We start from the raw sequence: 20,025 nt of genomic DNA, 5'->3' as shown, positions 1-20,025 counted from the left end.
TAACATCTAAATGCGTCTGGCTCCTGTAGCTCTATAGACAGCGGTTGCTTAGCAACACCAGCTGTCACCTCCTTATTATGGGAAACTCTAATTGGCCATAAGCCTGGCAAAGATCGCGGATTAATCAGAAGTGACAATATCATTGGTTATGCGCCTGGACATTTACGCTGTCACTGGCTCAGTCGTGAAATCTTATAGATGCCAGGACTTTTAAATATTCAAGCGGTGGCTCGCTAATGGTGCGGGGGGGGGAGCAGACTTTTTGCATTTTTCTTAGCTGAAATTAATCTGTCTTTGCTGCGGGTCATCAGCATCGCGCAGCTCGAGGCTTCAGCTTTTTTTTTTTTTTTTTTTTTTTTTTTTTTTTTGCTGTTAAACTAACAAAAGATGAAGCCGCTTGGCCCTCACTTTGTGCAGAGCAGCCTCTGCCGGCACCGGCCAGGCAGGCGAGCCGGAGGCCTTGGGTGGGTTGTGCTCTACGGCAGAGCCGGTGCAGGTTTTGCAGTTTACTTGGTCGGGTGAGAGTCCGCGGTGCTGCCTTTGGCGCTGCTTGGTGGTGGAGCCGCCGGTTAGTGGTAGAAGGTGCCAGGGAGTGCTGGCTTGCGCCCGGGAGCCAGCTTACGTGTGAAAATTGCAACGTTTATTTTTAGCCTGATAATCAGCTTTTCCTCTGCTGCCTGTCCGAAACTCAGTGGTGAGGTTGTTCACAGGCTCTTAGTTTCCAAGAAATGGTTGCTTTTCTCCTCCTTGACTGCAGAAAGAGAGGAGGGGGAAGGTCTTGCTAACAGGCCTGACGTTGCTCCCGTTTCACGTGTCCTCGGATGACGGTCCATCCCGACAGGGAGGAGCGCTCTCTCTTGCTTGCCGAATGCTCGCGAGTAACTTTGGTCTGTTGTGTCGGCGACCTCGCGCCTGTCTGCCTTGTACCGGTGCTTTCCCCTTTCCAGCAGGTGACGATACATCAGTGAACTGTGCCTTTCTGGGAGATCTGTTCTTGGCTCTCTGCAATGAGCCCGTGCAAAATTAAGAACCTCTTCTGAATGGGCATGCTCCTCAGCCTTAGCACGTCGTTTTAAACCCTAAGAAATGAGCAGTGCTGGGACTTGAAGTTGGTGCAGTTTAACTCCTCGCTCGCATGCTGTTGCTTGGTTTAGACACCACGTCAACACTTCTCAAAAGAAGTCAGTGCTCATTAATTACAATCCCACTTTTTAATTCTCCCACATTTTGTACTCTTTCAGAACCTCTGCAGTAGTGTGGAAGTGAAGATACTAGGTTCTAGGATTGGCCATACTACAGAGTACTCAGAGTTAAGTAGAGGAGATTGTGTTTATAACAACCTCTTCCTCTCCACCCCAAAGGAATGACAAATAAGTTTCTTGTGGTATGGAATTTGTTATATAAGAATATAGATAAATTTTGTTATATATATTTATAAATACTTGCTAGGCACATTCCTCATTTCTTCTCCTAGGACACTGGTTCCTTTGACAGGGAGATTTGAGCTCAGAAAAAAATATCTCTACCCTCCCTGTTCATCCTGGATATCTACCTTGACTTTGGTTGCCTGTGCAAACTCTCCAGCATCACTGGAGAGGCTGCAAAAGTCCCGAGTGGCTTTGGGAAATTGCCCCTCAGAGCACTCCAAACACAGACATATTTAGCTGAGTGCTTTGAAAGAATTTGAGAAATAATAGCCTGCAACAGGGCAGTTAATGTTAACAACTCCTTGAGCTTCTCACAGCAAACACTTCAGATAAAAGCTGCCCAGAGGGCCTCCAAGTCTAGATTCCTAATTCCTAGGGTCTAGATTCCTAATGTCTCCAGTTCAGAAACATTAGACTCCACTACTGGTCTAAGAGACAACTTCAAAACTAGCAATAACAAGAAACTTGTCATCTGTTTTTTGGGCTGGTTGCTGGAGGACAAAACACAAAGCAGAGCTAAAGTATTATCCTGGAGTTCGACCTGTAATGCCCTGCTGCAGCCTCTAGCTCCTGTGGCTATGAATAGATTTGTACTTTGCCCTTGTCTCTCCACGGTAGTGGTGTAGTATCACAGAGAAGTTCACTAAACTTGAGAAATTTCACCTCAGTTTGGCAAAAATCTCCAACAGACAGTCACCAAATGAGGAAAAGTTGATCCCAGAACACTTGGAAAGTTATGAGCAATTAACTAAAACTAGGGAGTTACAGCACTGCTGAGGGCCATTGTAGGGATTGCTCCCTTTACACACCAAATTGATTTCCTAACATTTTTCAAAAATTTTCTAGTATCTTTTGCAGCTTTTGCTATCTCTTCAGTTTCTTGCATTAGAAGTTGTGCAGTTTTACTGTTGTTTTTATGGAGTTTTGTATGTTGTGTGTACTCCCTTCTCAATTTTCTTTTTCTAATGAGTATGAAAAGGTTCATAGAACAGTTCACTCTAACTGAAGGAAAGTTTAATTCTGGATAACATTAACCTCAAATACTATAATGGTAAGCACAGTGTAAATCAAAGATTTTTTTTTTAAGGCCTAGTGCTGCAGAATGATCATGTGCAATGCAGTGTCGCACATGGTAGCAGATCTGATAATAAGCTCTCAAGTCAGGTCTTACTCTTTCTGAAAAGCATTTTTTCTAGTGAGAGCCCTGAACAGGCTCCTGCTGCCATTGCTATAGGACACTAATAATGAGAAACAGAAAGCAGGAGAACCAAATTTCACTTACAACTCTGTCACTGGCTGCCTGTGTATGATTTGTTAGAACCTACTTAAATTCACTGTACCTGAACTTCTTTTGTTTGTAATATAGGAATATTACCAATCACCAAAAGTTGGTCCAAGGTATAATTCATGATGAATTCATGAAGTCAAATACTTAGGGATCCTTGAGTAAAAGATGCAGTTCCCAGTATTCCTGTCATACAGTCTACAGCTGTTGTGTAATAAAGCAAGTAAATATGTTAGTGATCTTGCTGTGCTGCTCTCAGTTCCATATTTAGTATTTCTTATTTTGCTTTTCGTCTCTTTGCTATGGTACCCGTGATGATCCTGCAGTTCTGGACCCCTTGTCAGGCTTGATAAATAGCTTTGCTCTCTTTTACAGCTAACACTAGCAGAAAACCTATTGATTTTTATTTATTCTGATGGTGCTGCAATACTCTTGTCATCTCCTATCAGTATGCCCAGAATCCTCTCCTCCATTATCAACCATTAAAACAAAACAGAACACAAAAATTAGAGTGCAGTGTAATGTAGCATTGTCCTAAGTAACTTGTGAAATGGAGTTTGTGTTGAGGCACTTGCTCTTGAGCCAAGGGAGGCACAAAGTTGAACTTGTGAGAACATCATAGAACAGTGCAAGAAACTGCTCTAGTGTCATCTTGGACTCGTAGATCTTTCAGATCTCACCAGAGCATGGGAGCTGATGGTGCGACTGTTGAGATTTCCTTGATTTGTTCTTACTCTACTCTCGAACACTGCTCAGAGGCATTTTGGAAAGTTCTTTAGAAATTGCTATTGTTATTTAGCAAAGTAACATGCTAACCTGAGACAAGGCAAATCACTAACTTAAAAGCAGATGTGTGAAATGTGCATGTCCTTGAGCCACAAGCCAGCATCTGCCTGAGTTGCTCACTGTGCCAGTGAATAGTGAGGGGAAGGAAACAGGTCCTCTCACAAACAACTTTTTGCTCTCTTGCTCTACTGTTTTCCTGCTTTCAATCAAGGACTTGAAATTTGGTAGAGAAGTGGTTCTTATGCTGGGGACATGTCTTTTTTTCCCTTCTTATACTTCCTTTCTCTTTATTTTATCCCATTTGTGGGACAAGCTGTTTCTGCTGCACAAGATCTCTCGGTATTGTGCAATAACAGTAAAGTCTCCAGAGTGTCTGTCTACAGTGAACATGATCCAGCTGGAATCTAAGTAGGACTTTACCTGCAGGTGTGGAGCTGTGCAAAAAGGTTATATCTCTCATGCTTTTGGTGCCCCATACTTTCAGAGGCATAAAGGAAAAAGGTACTGTCTTCAAACACAGCAGGAGAGAAGAGAGGGTGCAAATGGGGAATATACTGTGCCAAGCAGGCAGGTAGCAACGGGAATTGGGGTGTAACTGGGAGAGGCGGCTGGGACTAGGAAGCCTGTGGGACAGAGGGACAGGAGATGTGCAAGGTGTGAGAAATGTTGTTGAGTACTTTCTCCTTGTCTAACCTTTTTAAAGAAGAAAGGGAGTATTTCCTTACACAGCAAGACAGGAGTTGAAGGCGGTTCAATCCAATTTAACCTCTGTTCACCTCTCCTTGTCACAGTAAAGGAGAGATCATCTCTTCCAGTCTCAAAAGTCTCTATACTGGGGAGAGAGAATGAGTAGGAGGATATGTCCATGGAATAAAAGACAGGGGACACCAGCGTGCAGACCAGCCTGCACAGGATCTCTTGATGTTCCCATTGACATGAGCATCATTTTAGCTAATATCCTTCTTGTCTCTGATCTCATGTCTGTAGAGTAGTCAGGTTATAGGAGAGAAGGACAAGGAAGAAATTGGACAACTTCAGTTAGGAAATAGGGAGAGATTATATTAAAAGAGAAGCTTAGGGAAAGTGACTTTTTTTTTTTTTTTTTTTTTTTTTTTTTTTAATTAGTGCTGAGGCAGGAGCTATATCTCCTTGAATACCTCAGCTGGGCATTGAGAACTACTTTGAATGTGACCTTTTGTGAATCTCTACTTTATAGTTTGAGTGCTAATTATAAAGCAAATAATAGTAAATACTGAGGACTATCTAACTAGAAGAACATGACTCTGATGCCTTTGAACAGTGCAAACATCCCCATGCACTGTGCATACGCAGAATCAGAAACTAATTGTTGTTGTGTGCCAAATAGCATATTGGCAGGATTTATGCAGCAAAGCCCCTGGCATCAAGAAAACCCTAACCCCAAATGCTCCTGTTTGGCAGAAGGAAGTTTGGACTCTGGGCTACTCTTGCTATTAGATAACTGGCAGATCAAATATTTACAAGGACCATATTGTTTAGATTTTTCTTCACTCTGTTACTCTTAGCCAATCTGAATGCAGAGCAGCTGGGGTTTGTTTACCCACCAAGAACTGCATCTCGGGCAGGTTAGGCAGCTTGTATGTTTTGCCTGGCAAATAGCAATGTATAGGAAGTTAGTTATAGCCAAGGCAGTGCAGATCGATGTGTCTATTACTGTGACGGTTTTCAAAGTTTAGTGTAGTTCCCTTCCCCCAACACTACTTTATTTTTCTTAACAGCTGAACAAAGAGTTTAAAGTGTTACGGGAGTCAAGAATGTTTCAGTCTGTACTCTTTGTAGTTAGCAATCTTGGAGTAATTTATTTTCCCTAGGGGGAAAAGATAGGGGGGAGGAAAGCCGAGGATGCCTAAGTAGATATTCCCTATAGTTTTCATATGCAAATATTTGTCTCATTGATATGGCTCTGTCCTATAATGCTAGCAATAAATCAAATCCATGTGCCTCCCTCCCCATTTTCCTGGTTAGGTTTGCTAATAAAAATATCTTATGACTAGAAATGAACCGCAACAGCCTTCTGAAAGACTGGAATGTGAAAAGTTCAGAGGTGCTGTGAGATGAGCTGGCCAACCTACGTGCCCCTGCCATCTCTGCCAGCTGTTGGAAAGCAATAGCAACCAGCTGGGGTGGTTGTAGGTCTGGTGATGTGATGAAGAATAAAAGAGAAAGTAGAGCAATAAAAGTAAAATCTAAAGTGATCACCATCTGTTTAGAAAACATCATATCTGTTAAAATATGGATTTTCATTTTGTTTTCCTTGACTGGTTCAGTTCATTGGAGGGACTGGACCCAGAGATAACAAAGCATTTCACCCTGGTTCAATCTGTTGAGCAGGAATGTGTTAATTTTGTTGAACCATTTGAGAAGAAGCTCCCTGCAGGGGACCTTCTTTAGAAAGCCAGAAATGGAAGAAAACTGCTGCATACCATGGTGTGCACCTCCCATACACATACCAGCTACTTTTACAGAATATTAATCCAACTTCAGAACTGTCTTGTGAAACTCCTGCAGCAAAGCCCAAATCATTCCAGCTTTGAACTGAAGTAGGGCCACCCTGCTCTGTCCCATATAGGTATGGCTCCTCTCAGGCAGTGAGACACATTCTTGACTCAGGCTCCTGCCTTTGGACAGTGTGTTGGCCGCTCCTCTGGTGCCCTTTTGACTGTGCATCATCTTGCCCATGTGCCATGGCAGCATGCCTGTGCAAAGTGTTATGCCAGCTTCACGGGGTAGAAGTGCCAAACAAAATGGATTTGGCTGGGCAGCCTGCGTAGCTCTCCTGGTGTGCTGAGAGGATGCAGTGAGCGTTCGTTTTTGGTAACAAGACTGTCGAAGTAGTACCATGAGTCTGTTGGTTCTTCTCGCATTTGTGGGTGACTGTATGCTGAAGGAGATTGTTCAGGAAGGAGAGGTAGGCTTCTGTGAATCTGTCTGCTGATGCTCAGCATAACTGTTGAGGAAAGACTGTGATATCAAACTGTAGGTTATATGGATATCTCAGCAGTCTATGGAGAAAGAGCCCTAACAAAGAGTGCCATTAGGGTGGTACCTGCCTTAGTGCTATGCCACAGCTCAAAGCAGCAGTCAGCCCATCCTCTGCCTTCCGCCAGAAGATGCAGTCAAGGCAAGTGTCTGATGCTCTGTCATATGGAAAGAGGAAAGAGCTACAGAGAGAGACTTTAATGAGGTCTTGATTGTCACCTAAGCCTTGGTTTGTGTCTCTGAAGTGTAGATCATTTCACTGTTAGCCACAGCCAAGCCATGGGTAGGCCTACTTGACCATCATGTGTCAGTGACTGGAAAGAATCATCAGCTGAATAAATTCACATGAATCATAGAATCAGTAAGGTTAGAAGGGACCTCTGGAGATCATCTAGTCCAACCTCCCCGCTCAGTAGGGTCACCTAGAGCATGTTAGACAGGGTTGCATCCAGAATGTCCACTTAACGGCAATTGCCACTCTAGGCAACTCTTTCCTCAGGTAGGAATAGCACTATTCCCTGAGCATGCTGTAGTGATATACGTGATGCTTTTCTAATGTATGTCTCAAATCCCTCAAACTGAGGGGCAGCAAGATAGCAATATTGGGCCTCTGATGCTAATACCTTTACAATATTTTGAGATCACAGATAATATTTTTACCCATACCCTGAGGGTGTATAGTTTAAATGTAATGTGAATCCTGATAAGTCATCTACTGGAACAGGGAATGATTAAAAGGAGAGGGAGATGTCTTTGCTTGGTAGATTTCCTTGAGTGTAGCCGCAAGCACGCAAGAACCAAAGGAGCTAAGCACCTGGGTGTCTCACATTTAGTCTGTGCAGTAGCCTACTAGCATCCCTGTAATGAGACACAAGAGCTAAGCTGTTTGAACTTGTTTGTTTTTACCAGATAGGTCCAACCTTTCATCTTACCTGCGTGAAGTTGTCTGACTGCACCTACAGAGGATCCTGATAGCTCTGTCCCATATACTATATAGAACTAATTTAAAAGAATTGATTTTTAACATTTTAACAATACGTGTGTTCCTTTCTAGATGATACCACTAATAAACCAGGCCTGTGATGTCCTGCTGAGTAACTTGAAAGTCTATGCAGATTCTGGCAACGCTTTTGATATCCAGAGGTACGTTTAACATACCAGAAATTAGTGGCAGATTAAAAAAAAGTCAATAGCAGCAGTTATTCTAAATAAACGCTTACTTTATAAAAGGGGTTTTTCTCTCTCTTTCTTTTATAAGTGGAGATCAGAGTCTAGTAGAGGATATATCTGATAGATGCCTTTTCTTCCTGGGGGTAGCCACTGCATACTTGAAAAGTAATTTTGGGAAAGCATCTAATATATTTTGAGCTGTTGTTTAATGAAGTATTAACAGCTGGAAGCAGAAAGGAAAGCGGCATCAGTCCATGTCCAGTCTGCTCTTTACATTCTGCCAATAATGTACAAATACAGAAATTGATCTTGTATCAAGTCCCTCTAGTCCATCCCCCTCTTGCTTTTTATATGAGGTTTTTTGAGCACTTAATCATTCTTACCACATTCCTCATAGCCCCCTCTAATAGCACGCTCGCCTTTTGTGAAATGATGAGATTGGTACTCCAGATGAGAATGCACCACTGATTTATAAAATGACACTTTAATGTTTTCCATACTATCCTTTCTCTCATTTGTTATGCATTTAATATCCTGTTATCTTTTTTGTTATTCCTTCAGCAGAGATCTTCACTGAGCTGATCACTGTACTGTCTAATCCCTTCTCTGAGCACATGCACTTTTAGGCTCTTGTAAGGTGCATGAATAGTTCAGATGTATTCTTTTTAATGGACGTTAGTTTAAATATACTTTGTGTGCCATGGCGGTTAGGGCCCTCTGAGATTCCTCATGATTTTCCCCAAACTGGAGCAGCCCAAGTCATTTTGTTTCATCTAAAGAAATAGATATTTATCCACAATTAATCCAGCTCTTTTCCACTATATGTGTGTGCATGCATGCAGGTTTGTGTGTACATGAAGATCTGTGTATTAAACGTGAGGAGATGACGTGAAACCTTGAGATACCTTGTTCCAAGGCTAGTGCTCTGATGAAAATTGGCCTTTTGATTCCTTCTGGGTTTTTCCTTTATTTTTGCCTTTGTTGTTTTGCTCTGGAAGAAGACTTTCTCTGTTGGACAAGACCTTCTGAAAGTATAAATAAATGACACGGACCATTTCATAATATGATCTTCCAGTTGTTTTATCATGCCGCCATTTCAGCCAGTTTGACATATATAAATTTGATGCTAACTGTTCTGCAGTTTCCCAGAATTGCCCTGGGAGTTATTTTTTGGACACAGATACTCTAACTGCAATGCCTAGTCTTCTTCTCTGATTGTCTTTAGCCATTACGTATTTTGCCATCATCTCGAAATTTAGCATTTAAATTTTTTCAAAACTCTTGGAGGTAAACAATTGAGTGCTTATAAAATTATCGTTTTATTGCAATGTTCCCTCTTTTATCATGTCAATCTCCAATAATACCTTTTTTAATGTAAAACCTGAAAACCCAAAGAAGTTTTTTAGTTTTGCGGTGTTGTCCATATCTTACAGGTCTACTTTGAGAGCATCAGAATGACAGTGGCTCAAGGCTGACTGAGAAATGCTGCTTCACAATATATGAGTCTGAGTTCTGTCATTCTCTCGTGCTTACTTAGGTTAAAACACCAGAGAGTTTGGTACTGGCCTTTCATAGAGAGGCATGGAAAAAACAGTCATTGCAGTCTTGACCACAGATTAGAAAAAACAAATTTCAAAGATAGTTCACATTCTCAATCTAGTATCACAAAACTAAATATAGGTGCTAATGCTTTCTAGAAAGAAAAAGCGTGAGGTGACTGGATAGATGGTCAGATGCATGGGAAGTGATTCAGTCACTTTGGAAGTTTCTAAATCATGACCTGCAGATCATTTGTAGTTCCCAAAGCATTTGCTGCTGATTTATGAGATATGGATTCCAAATGGTGTCAGTTCCTCTTGATTCTGACCAGGATTTTACATTACAAAGAAGCTATCAAGTACACTAACCCTGTCCCTAATAGGCAATTTTATGTAAACAAGGTCTGTCAGTGAGAGTTTAGACTGTGGATGTGGAAATGCAATTTTAGATGAGAGGGGAATGATCAGTTTATTAAGATGCATACTAAGAAAATGCTTTGGAATCTCTAACCTGTTGCATTTGATTTCTAGATGATAAACTTTATTTTTTTATATAATTTTCAATAGAAATCTTGATCTATATGAAAATATGTTCACCTTGATTGCAGAGAGAGAAGAGGTGTTTATAATCAAGCATCATCATGTATCAGAATGGTGGAAACACCTCGTGTTGGCAAAGCTCAAATCTCAAAGCAAATAAAAAAAATCAGAAGCAAAAATTAACATTATCTGGTGGTCATTTAAGCAAGATATTCATGCATATGCAAGTTAATGAGTTGTTATTCTTAACTTAATGCAGGTGTTACAAGTGCTTTACTTTGGATGTTGTTGGTAGTGTGGCTTTTGGTATTCAAGTGGACTCTCAGAAGAATCCTGATGATCCTTTTGTTAAGAATTGCAGAACGTTCTTTGAAATGTCTTTGTTTAAGCCTCTCCTAATTTTAATCCGTAAGTACAGTCCGCCTTTGCTACTTTCTTATAGTAGCTTTCTAAAAGTCATTCTCAAGTTGCAAAACATCCTGAAGCAGGAGCAGGAAGGTGTATTGCAGACTTTATTTCAGAGGTGTCTGGAATGTAACCAACAGGCCAAATATACCCTCTGGATTTCCATGATATGCTATGCTGCTCCTGTCATCTTTAATGCAATTTCCTCCAGAAACTATGAGCCCCAGGAGGCAATGCTTGGACTTGAGCTGGTTTTGGGGACCTGTACTCTCTGCGAACTATAGGCATCTGTATTAAAACTGAGTAACTGCAATCTAATCCATGTTTTGTAATTGAGTACAGCCCTTGGGAGCATTAGAGCAAAGTTTTTGTGCCCTTGGTTTACTTGGTAGAGATGGAAATCCTACCCACAAGTAAAAGAGGGCTAATAACAGGAAGAGAGGTAGAGGAACGTAAGCAGATAGCATAAGTCCTCCAAATTCTTACTTAAATATCAGCAGCGGTTGCCTGGCTGCTGTCTTAAAGGATAAAGATGGTAAGTGCCAGCACAGGCTATCAGTAACAGAATGCATTTATTTCAGGTAGAGAGATAGGGAATGCAAGAATGGGATACACAGTCATGGAGTTCTAAGTCCAGTCACTCCTAAGGCTTTGTGCTGGTGAGGGCCTTGTTAATGTGAGGGCAGGTAGGAATTTATGGCTGAGGAAGCCGCTGCATAATCAGGGTTGATGCAGTTTTCCCACGTTGCTATCTAGACTGGCTCTCAGTAGTGTCAGGTGGTGCAGTGGCAAAGTTCCTGTGCCCATCTGATCCTGCTGGTGCTGCAGATTGCACTTGTGCTAGCAGCACACAAACTGTGTCCTTCTGGAGCAGTGTATCCAAAATGTCCTGGGGTTAATGTCTAACCTGATTGCAAAGTGAGATTTGTCATTAATTCCCGAAAATTGCCTCTCATGTGAGTAGATCAAGTCCTTGCTTAAAGAAAGATTCTGTAGGGTTTGGGGTTAGGTTGCCTGAAAGTGGTTAATGCCATTCTGCTGGTACATTACATGGCCTGAATTTCAGCACAGTGTTACCATGCTGGCAGTGCAAGGATCTTTTGATGACTGATTCGTTACTCTTAAGCTGTTTATGAGTTACCTATGGGTTTATTAAGATGCAAGGCTTCACTCAGGTTTTTAGTTCATGACTATAAATGCCATGAATTGAGGACCAACCCTGTGGTAATATCCCACCTTAAGAGTCTTTTCTTTGGTCTGTTTAGAGAAGCAAAATAAAATAGTAAATCATTATCCTAATATTGAAGAACTGTAAACAGGAATTAGATGACCATTACTAGTTTCATGGATCAATGCCATAACCTGCTAGGCTAGGTCAAGATTTTTTTCTCTCCTTCTGTATATAATTATTTGAGTAGGCAGGGAAAAAAAATCTGCCACTTGTTGTGGTGACTCTGTGGCATCAAGATAGTAAACTGAAATTCCGTATTATTGTAGTACGGTTGCAAATCAGGGCAAAGCCTGGAAGACATCTGTCCTGCTGGGAAGTCCCTGCCAAAAATGGAATTTCTGAAAGAAAATCCTTTACCAGCGTGTATGGGAGGGAGGAAAAAGGAGCAAAAGAGGAAAAAAAATAGATTTAATAACAATGCATCCCCTTTGATGAGTACTATATTATTAGTGAAAAGAGGGGGATATTATATGCTTTTACACCATGCTTCAATGTTTCTTCTTTAAATTATCTCATAGTTTCTTTCCCATTCATAATGATCCCATTGCTCCGGATTTTGCCAAACAAGAAACAAAAGGAACTGAATGGATTTTTTATCCAAATCGTAAAGAATGCAATTATCTTCAGAGACCAGCAAGATGCAGCTGAGGTAAGCCTATTTCTGTGATAAATATAAGGATAAGCAAATGTTTTGAGGAAAAACTGGAAGTGGCATCAACCTCAGTTAAAAAGCAAAATCAGTCTGTTTGAACTTTCAAAGCAATTTAGTGAAGATTTTATTCATTATTGGCTCTATGTACCATCAACCATACTTGGTGTTGATGCGGAACTGTTAACACAAGAAAGACTGCTTCTCTTTGTATTTCTGTTCAAATAAAGATGCATAAAATGTCACATTTCGTGACCCAAAAGGAAGGATTCATCTTGTAAATCTTTTTTCTCATCTTAAAGTTAGGTGTATTGTCTACATGTGTTTTCTTAAACAGCAGGAGAGAGAGGAGCCCCCGTAGAGCGATTTGTCCCAGTCATTAATTAGGAGCTCTTAGGTTTGTGTAGTCTTATGACAATTAGTACTACTTTTGAAAATGGAGAGAGAGAACCTGAATCTCTGGTTAAGAACAGTCATGTGATACTGAGATGGCTAAAGATAAAGAAGTAAATTCTGCCCAAAGGGCACAATACAATAGGTACATACTAGTAGCAAATCAGGGGCTGTAGCCCATTTGTTTCTCCTTCATCTGGCTAAAAGGCAGTTCTGATTTGTTGTTTTGTTTTGGTTGTTGCTGTTCTATGGAGTATCTGAGGATTCAGGCATTTTCATAAAAGTGTCTCTGTTTTTGGTACTGAAGTATTTAGAACATAGGCGTGCACTTCAGTCCTGTGATGCAAAAAGCTGTGCAGGCCTACTTGTGCTTTTGGACCACTTTTTGCTGCACACTGTACGTATTAGCCCTAAAAATAAGTTAACCACTTAGAGATGTGCAGCCAGAAACAAGGAGTGTCAATTTGAATTCCATTTTAAAGGTAACTGAGACTTGTTTTGCAGATCGTTTGACATGAAATATGCCGTAACATGCACATTAAGCAGCTCTTAATATTGAAATATAGATGTTTTTACCACTTTGAGATGAGCAGCCATTCTGATGGTGTAACAACAGAGGTGAGAATGGATGCTCCCAACAACTTTTTCTCGCAGCTTTGCCCCACAGCTGTCATCTTTCAGGAGAAAAAACAGATTTTAGTTTACCCTACATTATATCTAAGGCACGTTTAAAAATCAATTTGATTTTTAAAGATACTGTTCCTCTTTTTTGCATATTTTACTCTTTTTACTTTGACATTCTCTCTGCAGTTCAATCTTACTTCTGTATTTGTTGCACTTTATCTCTCCATGCTTTCTGTTTTTCTTCCAACCGTCTTTATGTGTCTTTCCTACTAGCTTTTAGATCTTTTTCTTCCTTCTTTACATCCAGGCGTTTGTAAGCACCACTGATTGGCCATATGCAGTTCATGAATCAGAAACATGGTTCCTACCCAGGTCTAGTGCTGAAAAAATATTTGCTAACAGAGACAGTGTATCTGAGTTGCTTGCAGATGCCTCGTTTCTAGTGCACAGATCCACTGTGAACTTTTAATTGCATCCTGATGTGATTGTGTGTAGAGAAACTTGATTCAAGATTTATGCTGAACAGGTCTGCTTTAAAAGTATGTTCCCTGTGTATTATTTTTAAAAGAATAAAAGGATCAGTAAAACAATCTAATGTCAATTAACGGCAGTTATGCAATGTATTTGTATGGTAGTAGCACTAAGAGCATCAGTCATGGGCTAAATCATTTACTAAATGGGCTCTCCCTCAAGCTGCAGTCTGGCATAGAGGATGTACGGTTGGGGAAAACACGAGGAAGAGTGCGATCGTGCTGACGGGAACGGTAGGCAGCGTTCCTTGTCTCCAGTTTTGAGTGGGTGACGGAGCAGGGAGATTTCAGATCGTCTTGGAGCGATGTTGGGAGGCGCTCAAAGAGCTAACCTGAAGCAGGAGCTCCCTAGTGCCAGGGCGGTGCGGAAAGTACAAGGTCCGTGTTTGCCTACCACTGTACGCGCAGGTCGTGACAGGCTGCGTCCCACCTGCTCCTGGACTTCTGCCTAGGTTGCAAGATTGTCGTATGGCAACTATTTCAAATACAGGGAGTTAGACACTTAGGAGCAGATTTCTAAGGGCATATTAAGTCCCTTTGCAGTTCAAGATCATTAGCAAGGCTTTCGAAAGTGACTTGGAAGTGTCGAGCTTCCATTTTTTCCTTCTCACTGCCTGTCTCATTAGCCACTCTTAGAATTTTGACTTTTTTTTATGGTGGTGGCAAACAAGTTTTGTTACAAGTATAGGCAACTTACTGATTTGCCAGGAACAAAGAAAATTATATGCAAAGCAGATTGAAATGCAGTTTCTGTCCAATTTAACACAGGACTGTAATCTGTAGAGACTGAGCGTCTTGGATAGCCTTGCAGTGGAAGGAAAACGGTGTCCTGTGTCCTTTGTGAAATATGATGAAATATCTCCACTGAAGTCAGTGGGAGCTTTGGCACTGAATTTTAGTGAGGCCAAGATATAACCAGTAGCTACTGCATCTTTGTGCTAATAATGGGAGCTGTAAACAAGGTCCTACAGCCTCTCTGTGCTGCATGAGGCCAACAGATACCTCCTAGATTGCCACATGCCTAGATGTTACACTGTATGCATTTTTTGCTCTTCACTGATGTTGTCACCACTAAAAATGTTTTGCTTTTTCTGGCAGAGAGAGAAAAAAACCCATATTCGGAACAAACTGTAAAACAGTGAAAATCCCCATGAAAGTAATTCAGTTAAAGCTCGTCTTCCTCTCATATGCAGCTAATGTGCACAAAGAATAAAGAAAGGCAAAAAAAGAAAAAAAACAAGTGACAAGCAAAGTCAGCCTGTTATCATCCCTGTTCTATCGGTAAATGAAACAATGCTTCTGCATGCCTAAAGATAATCCCATGGGCAGATAGTAATTTTACAGCCAGGTTTAGATCTAATAATACGCTTGCAGCTTATATGAGATCCGTGATGTCACTTTCTCTCATCCCGGCAGTTAGTGCTGCAGATGTCATTTTAATTGTGTATCATTTTTCTGTGGGTCAGTCAAATAATTTCAGTCCTGCAGAGTCTACTCATTTGGCTTTGGTTCAAAAAACATTTAGTGATCGTACTTTAGAAATTTTAGTATGTTACATTTATTCACAGATTCGAATTATTGTAAAATGCTTTTCCCAGTATTTACAGAAAAGCAAAGTCTCCCCTGCTCAGAAGAAACAGCACAAATTTAAGGTACCACTTAACTCCTACTTTGAAGACTTCGGTAGGATTTAGGTGTTCAAATACCTTATCCTGATTATCTGCCCAGGCTTAAATTTCTCCCTGAAGGCAAAACGTGCCTGAAACAGGGCAGACTGTTTATTTTGGTACGTGGTAGTTTAATAGATTTTCATTTAATAATCTGATATGCAAATCGTTATTCCTGTAACATTTTGTCTGTCAAGTTATAGTTGTTGGGTGTACTTGGGATGCTTACTAATCTGTTTTAAGTGGATGGTCTCTAGACAAAGAAGTCTTTCATGTAGCTCAAAGCTGAAACTCCTTTTTAAAATTATATGGGATAAAATGGAGTCCCCTTGGCATAAGAAAGGTCAGAATCTCATTCGTAATGTGTAGTAATAACAACAATCAGGATGCAACATTTTAAAGATATTGCAAAACAGTAACTAATTTTTGAATGTCACAACAGATATGTCAGAATGGTCCACAGTTTTCAAAATATATGCCCTTTTGTAATGAGAGTTGGAGAGCTCACCTAAGCAATGAATTCTTCTGGCGTCTCCTGACTTTCTCCAGTCGCGCTGTCTGCTCTGAATGTATAATTCAAGGTCATTGATCTGTGCAAGGGAGGTAGTGACCTGATGATGATCTTGATGACGATCAGCTGTTTCTTGGTGGTCTCAAACCAATTTGAAATGCAAGAGTGACAAATCCTAGAGAAGTATCACCAGAACTATAGTCACTGGCCTCTTGGTTGGTCAGTATGGCTAATGTTGGAGGCTCAGACTCTTGGACACTTTTGTTGCAACTCCAGAGCAGGCAGCAGGCGAAGTGGGAGAAGACTGGGGAGACTGTACTGCTGTTAACTGGGCTGCCTCTGCACCACTTGGCGCAAGGACATGAGGAAGCTGTGTGGTGATGCTGGCAATGACATGGCATCTCCCAAATTGGTATGGCTCTGGGACACTACTGTGCTACCTCTGGCCCTCAGGGGGATGTCCTCTTGTCAGTGGCTGCTGGTGAAGAAGTGCAGTCCATACATTTTTTCCCCACTTCTTGGCCTCATCCTCATTCCTGACAGATCTCTTCACTAGTCCCCGGTAGGTACCATAATTGGCACTGCTGTCTCCATGCTGCCCACAAGCCGAGGCAGACGTGAGGAAGTCCTGGTGGGTGGAGATCCATCAGTTTTCCATCTCCAACTACGGACATAGCAGGAAAAAACTAAAAGGAGCTAGTGGGGCAGGAAACAGAATTTTGAGGAAATCTGAAACTAACTATTTAAAGGCTTGCAAAGGGGAGATAAGTGCCCTTTCACTGGCAGATGGGAATGGCTATAAGGAAGTGATATCTTTTAATATCTTTCTGGGAAATGATGGCCGCATTACAGCCTTAGTCTCAGGAACACTGATTCCCAGGGAGCAGTGTGCAATGAGCTCCCCCTAAATGGTTTACCTAAGGGGAAGAGAGACAGGCGTGTGTGTACCTGCATTCTGGAGGATAAGGGACAATCTGAAAACCTAATTACTGTGGCACTCTGTTCTTTTCTCTTCCGACCCTACGAGTTCCCTGGAGTTTTTCCTTTTCATGAACTAATGAACTATTTTATTCAAGAGCTGCTTGAAATGAGTTGAGCAGAGGTAATCCTTCTGAAAAAGTCTGATCCTCTCCTTGTCAAGGGAAAACTATACAATTACTAAGAAAACTTAGTTAAAAATTTGCTAAATACTGTGTACATTCCAGGAGCTGTGTGTGTTTGAACTGTGGAAAATGCAGTACAGATGTTAAAAAGTAAATATTTTCCTAAGGAAACAGCAGATGGGAGGATTAGACACCTAGTAGTGTGCAGTTTTCTTGCCTTTGTAGAAATCTAAGCACAATTTGTTTGTATTTGAAAGAAGATGGTGTCCATTTAAGGATACACACTGAATGGCAGCATTAAATAATCCATTTTTATTGATTAATAAAGTCAGTAAAACAAAGGATCGTCCTGATCCTTCTGTTTTTCTTAGCCCATAGAAGGGCCCATGGTGATTCAGTTCCACTAGGTTGTTCTCATGGACTCATCATGTCATTATCCACTGTCTTTGGGATGAAGAAATATGAAGTGGACTTCCAAAGGAGGTAAATGCGTGTTTTAAAGATATAGAGGGAATTTGTGCTAAGTCTGGGGTTGGAACCTAAATCTCAAACCTGAACAAGTGTATTGTTTCTCTAGAAAATGTTGAAAATCTTTTACACATTAAATGATTCTAAAATGTGGCACAGTATTAAAAGGAGTTCTGTTTATTCAGATCCTTTAAAAAACCCAGCCCCTACTACTCACGTGTAAAATTCTGTTCCTTTTTTCCCTAATTGTGAGGAAAAAAAATCCTCTTTTTTAGGGGTTGGTGAGGGAGAAAAGTGTAATGAATTTTATACCTTGTCTCAGATTTCTTAAGTGGGCATCTAAACAGCAAACTCTCAAAACCTCATTCAGAGAGAGAGAGAGAGATGAGCTTAAAATCCCTATCAGTTTTGCTTATTAGTTGAAATTTCTCAGTCAATCTGCTGTTATCCTTCCAAAGTTTAATTACTGGCAGATGAAATGTGATCTTTTGGTTTCAGGCCTCAGCTGAAGTGTCTGGCTGAGGTGCTTTCATCATGAAACACAGTCCTGCAATCTCTCTTCTCAGGAGAGATCAAGGCTAGAATAAGTAAGGAGCGAGGTGACTTCCTCACCTCCCTGAGGCCCGTTGATGGGGAAGCAGGAGGAGTTCTGCGTTGCCACTGCGTCTGTCCCAGATCCCCAGCCCAACACACCTGTCAGTTCAGCGCTTTATGAGCGTTGCAGTCGGAAGAAGATAGCAAATCTCCGCTGGGTCACCTGCTGCCAGCAAGCACATATGAGATCTGCTTGCTGTTCCTCACCCTTTGCTCCTGTTGTATCATTTCTACTGCCTCGTCTGTTATGGATCAGAGTACTTTACAGACCCTGGGCAAGGAAAAGGCAGACAGTGTTATATATATATTATTATCTGCCCCAGACCAGCAAGCCTTGTAGGCAGAACCATAGCAAAATAATCTGACATCTGGGACACTTTCTCTAATATCTCCATGTCTCCACATTCCTTTTCACTTTATTCCAGCTACTGCTGTGTATCTTCAGTTCTTCTTCAGGGTGCAGCAGAAGCTATGTCCCTATCTAATACCTCACTTGTCCCACCCCAGCTACGGTCCGCGCTCAGAACCATCATCATGCACCTGAGCAATCTGACTGACTTCTTGGAGCAATGCTCACATGCTTCAGTTTGCAAAAACGTAGATTTGTGCCAAAGGACTGAAGTAAAACTGGGGGCCCAGGGTGTTCATACTGATTAGAGTGGTGAAGTTTTGGGGTATTCAGAGTTGCCAGGAATGATCTTGCAGAAAGTACTGAGAAAACATGAGTATCTATGCCAGAGAGGTTGTGGAGTCTCCTTCTCTGGAGATATTCAAGGCCTACCTGGATGCAACCCTGTCTAACATGCTCTAGGTGACCCTGCTGAGCAGGAAGGTTGGACTAGATGATCTCCAGAGGTCCTTTCCAACCTTACTGATTCTAAGACTCACTTTGTAAGAGATGCATGGCACTCAGTGAAGCTCGAGCTACTCCAGAGGGCTTGTCTTAAAAAAAAAAAAAAAAAAGGGGGGGAGGGGAACATCTGGGCAGAAGTAGGGAGATTCAGATGCACCCCATAACAGTATTAATCCACAGGAAGTCATTAGGTAAACAGAGTGCCTCCAGGGTTGTGGGAAGGAAGGACTTAAACATTTCTGTCAGTAGGTTTTGCAAGTAGTTTCCTCCTGTTTTCACCAGCCAGTGCTGGAAGTGTACGTGGACAGTTGGCTTCTCCAGTATATGAGAAATATCTTTTAATTGAGAGGGGTTTTTAGTTTAGAAAAAAAGGCTTTTTCATCTAGAGTAAAATAAATAAATCCACATGCTCAATTGCTGACAATGTCAAGGGCTTTCATGACTTTTTTAATTGTGTTTATGCAGTACACTTGGTCACTTAAAAGTACTGTTTATCAAAAATGCAAGCTGAAAGGTAGTTTTAGGACTTGCTTTATTAGCATTTTTAATAAAATTTCTCTGAAAACCGTGGATTAATTAATAATTAAATGCCAAACTTGTCTTTTTCGAAGAAGCTGTCCTGTCTCTATGGGGAAGAGCAAAGATCTTTTTTTCTTTTGACCAGCTCTGCCTACATCTGCTCGCAGGTGTTGATTGTTGTGGTCGTACTGTGGTCTTTTTCCTGGTCTAAATATTGAAAGATAGGGCTTGGTCACAGCTCTGTTATTTTGTGTGTCCATAAAAATGAAAGGACCAAGACCTCATTGTGCTTGAAGGTGCTTGGAGTCCAGCAACTGTTCGTCTGCGTCGCTAAGCTTTCTGGTGGTTTGATTAGCACAGGCAAAAGAGAGAGGAAGAAGCAACCTAAAAGAAGGTGATGGTTCCTTATGAAGTCCTCTGTCTCTTGCTTCTTATCTGCAGACTGCCCTTGGCTGCCCCCCTCACGAATTTTTGCTTTGCCCTCCCAGGCTTCCCAGAGTCCCCACGCAAGGGGATTCTGTGCTTGTTATCCAGAGAGAAGTTCAAATGTTGAAAATCCTGTTTATGCCTGTAGTAATTCCCTGTAGGCAATAACGTCAGTGCTGGCCACTTGTCCCAGCCTGATCCTGTGCTAGTAATGAGTATTCGCAGCATGCATTTCAATGTCTGATTAAATCTTTCTGAAAGGCCATCTGTTTGAGGAGGATGTGGCAT

General features: G+C 41.3%; 1 protein-coding gene across 1 annotated transcript in view; it reads left to right on the top strand.

Moving 5' to 3' along the window:
• The window catches only part of TBXAS1 (thromboxane A synthase 1), a 229,124-nt gene that overhangs the window by 127,872 nt on the left and 81,227 nt on the right, over positions 1-20,025 (top strand). Inside the window, exons 6-8 of the mRNA XM_062589583.1 lie at positions 7,571-7,659; positions 10,024-10,172; positions 11,919-12,049. Coding sequence (XP_062445567.1) covers positions 7,571-7,659; positions 10,024-10,172; positions 11,919-12,049 — 369 coding nt within the window. The remainder of the gene's footprint in view (positions 1-7,570; positions 7,660-10,023; positions 10,173-11,918; positions 12,050-20,025) is intronic.

This window comes from Rhea pennata, chromosome 1 (genome assembly GCF_028389875.1).
Source record: "Rhea pennata isolate bPtePen1 chromosome 1, bPtePen1.pri, whole genome shotgun sequence".
Classification (NCBI taxonomy): Eukaryota; Metazoa; Chordata; class Aves; order Rheiformes; family Rheidae; genus Rhea; species Rhea pennata.
The sequence above is the reverse complement of the archived record's forward strand: the minus strand, read 5'-3'. Positions and strand labels throughout refer to the sequence as shown.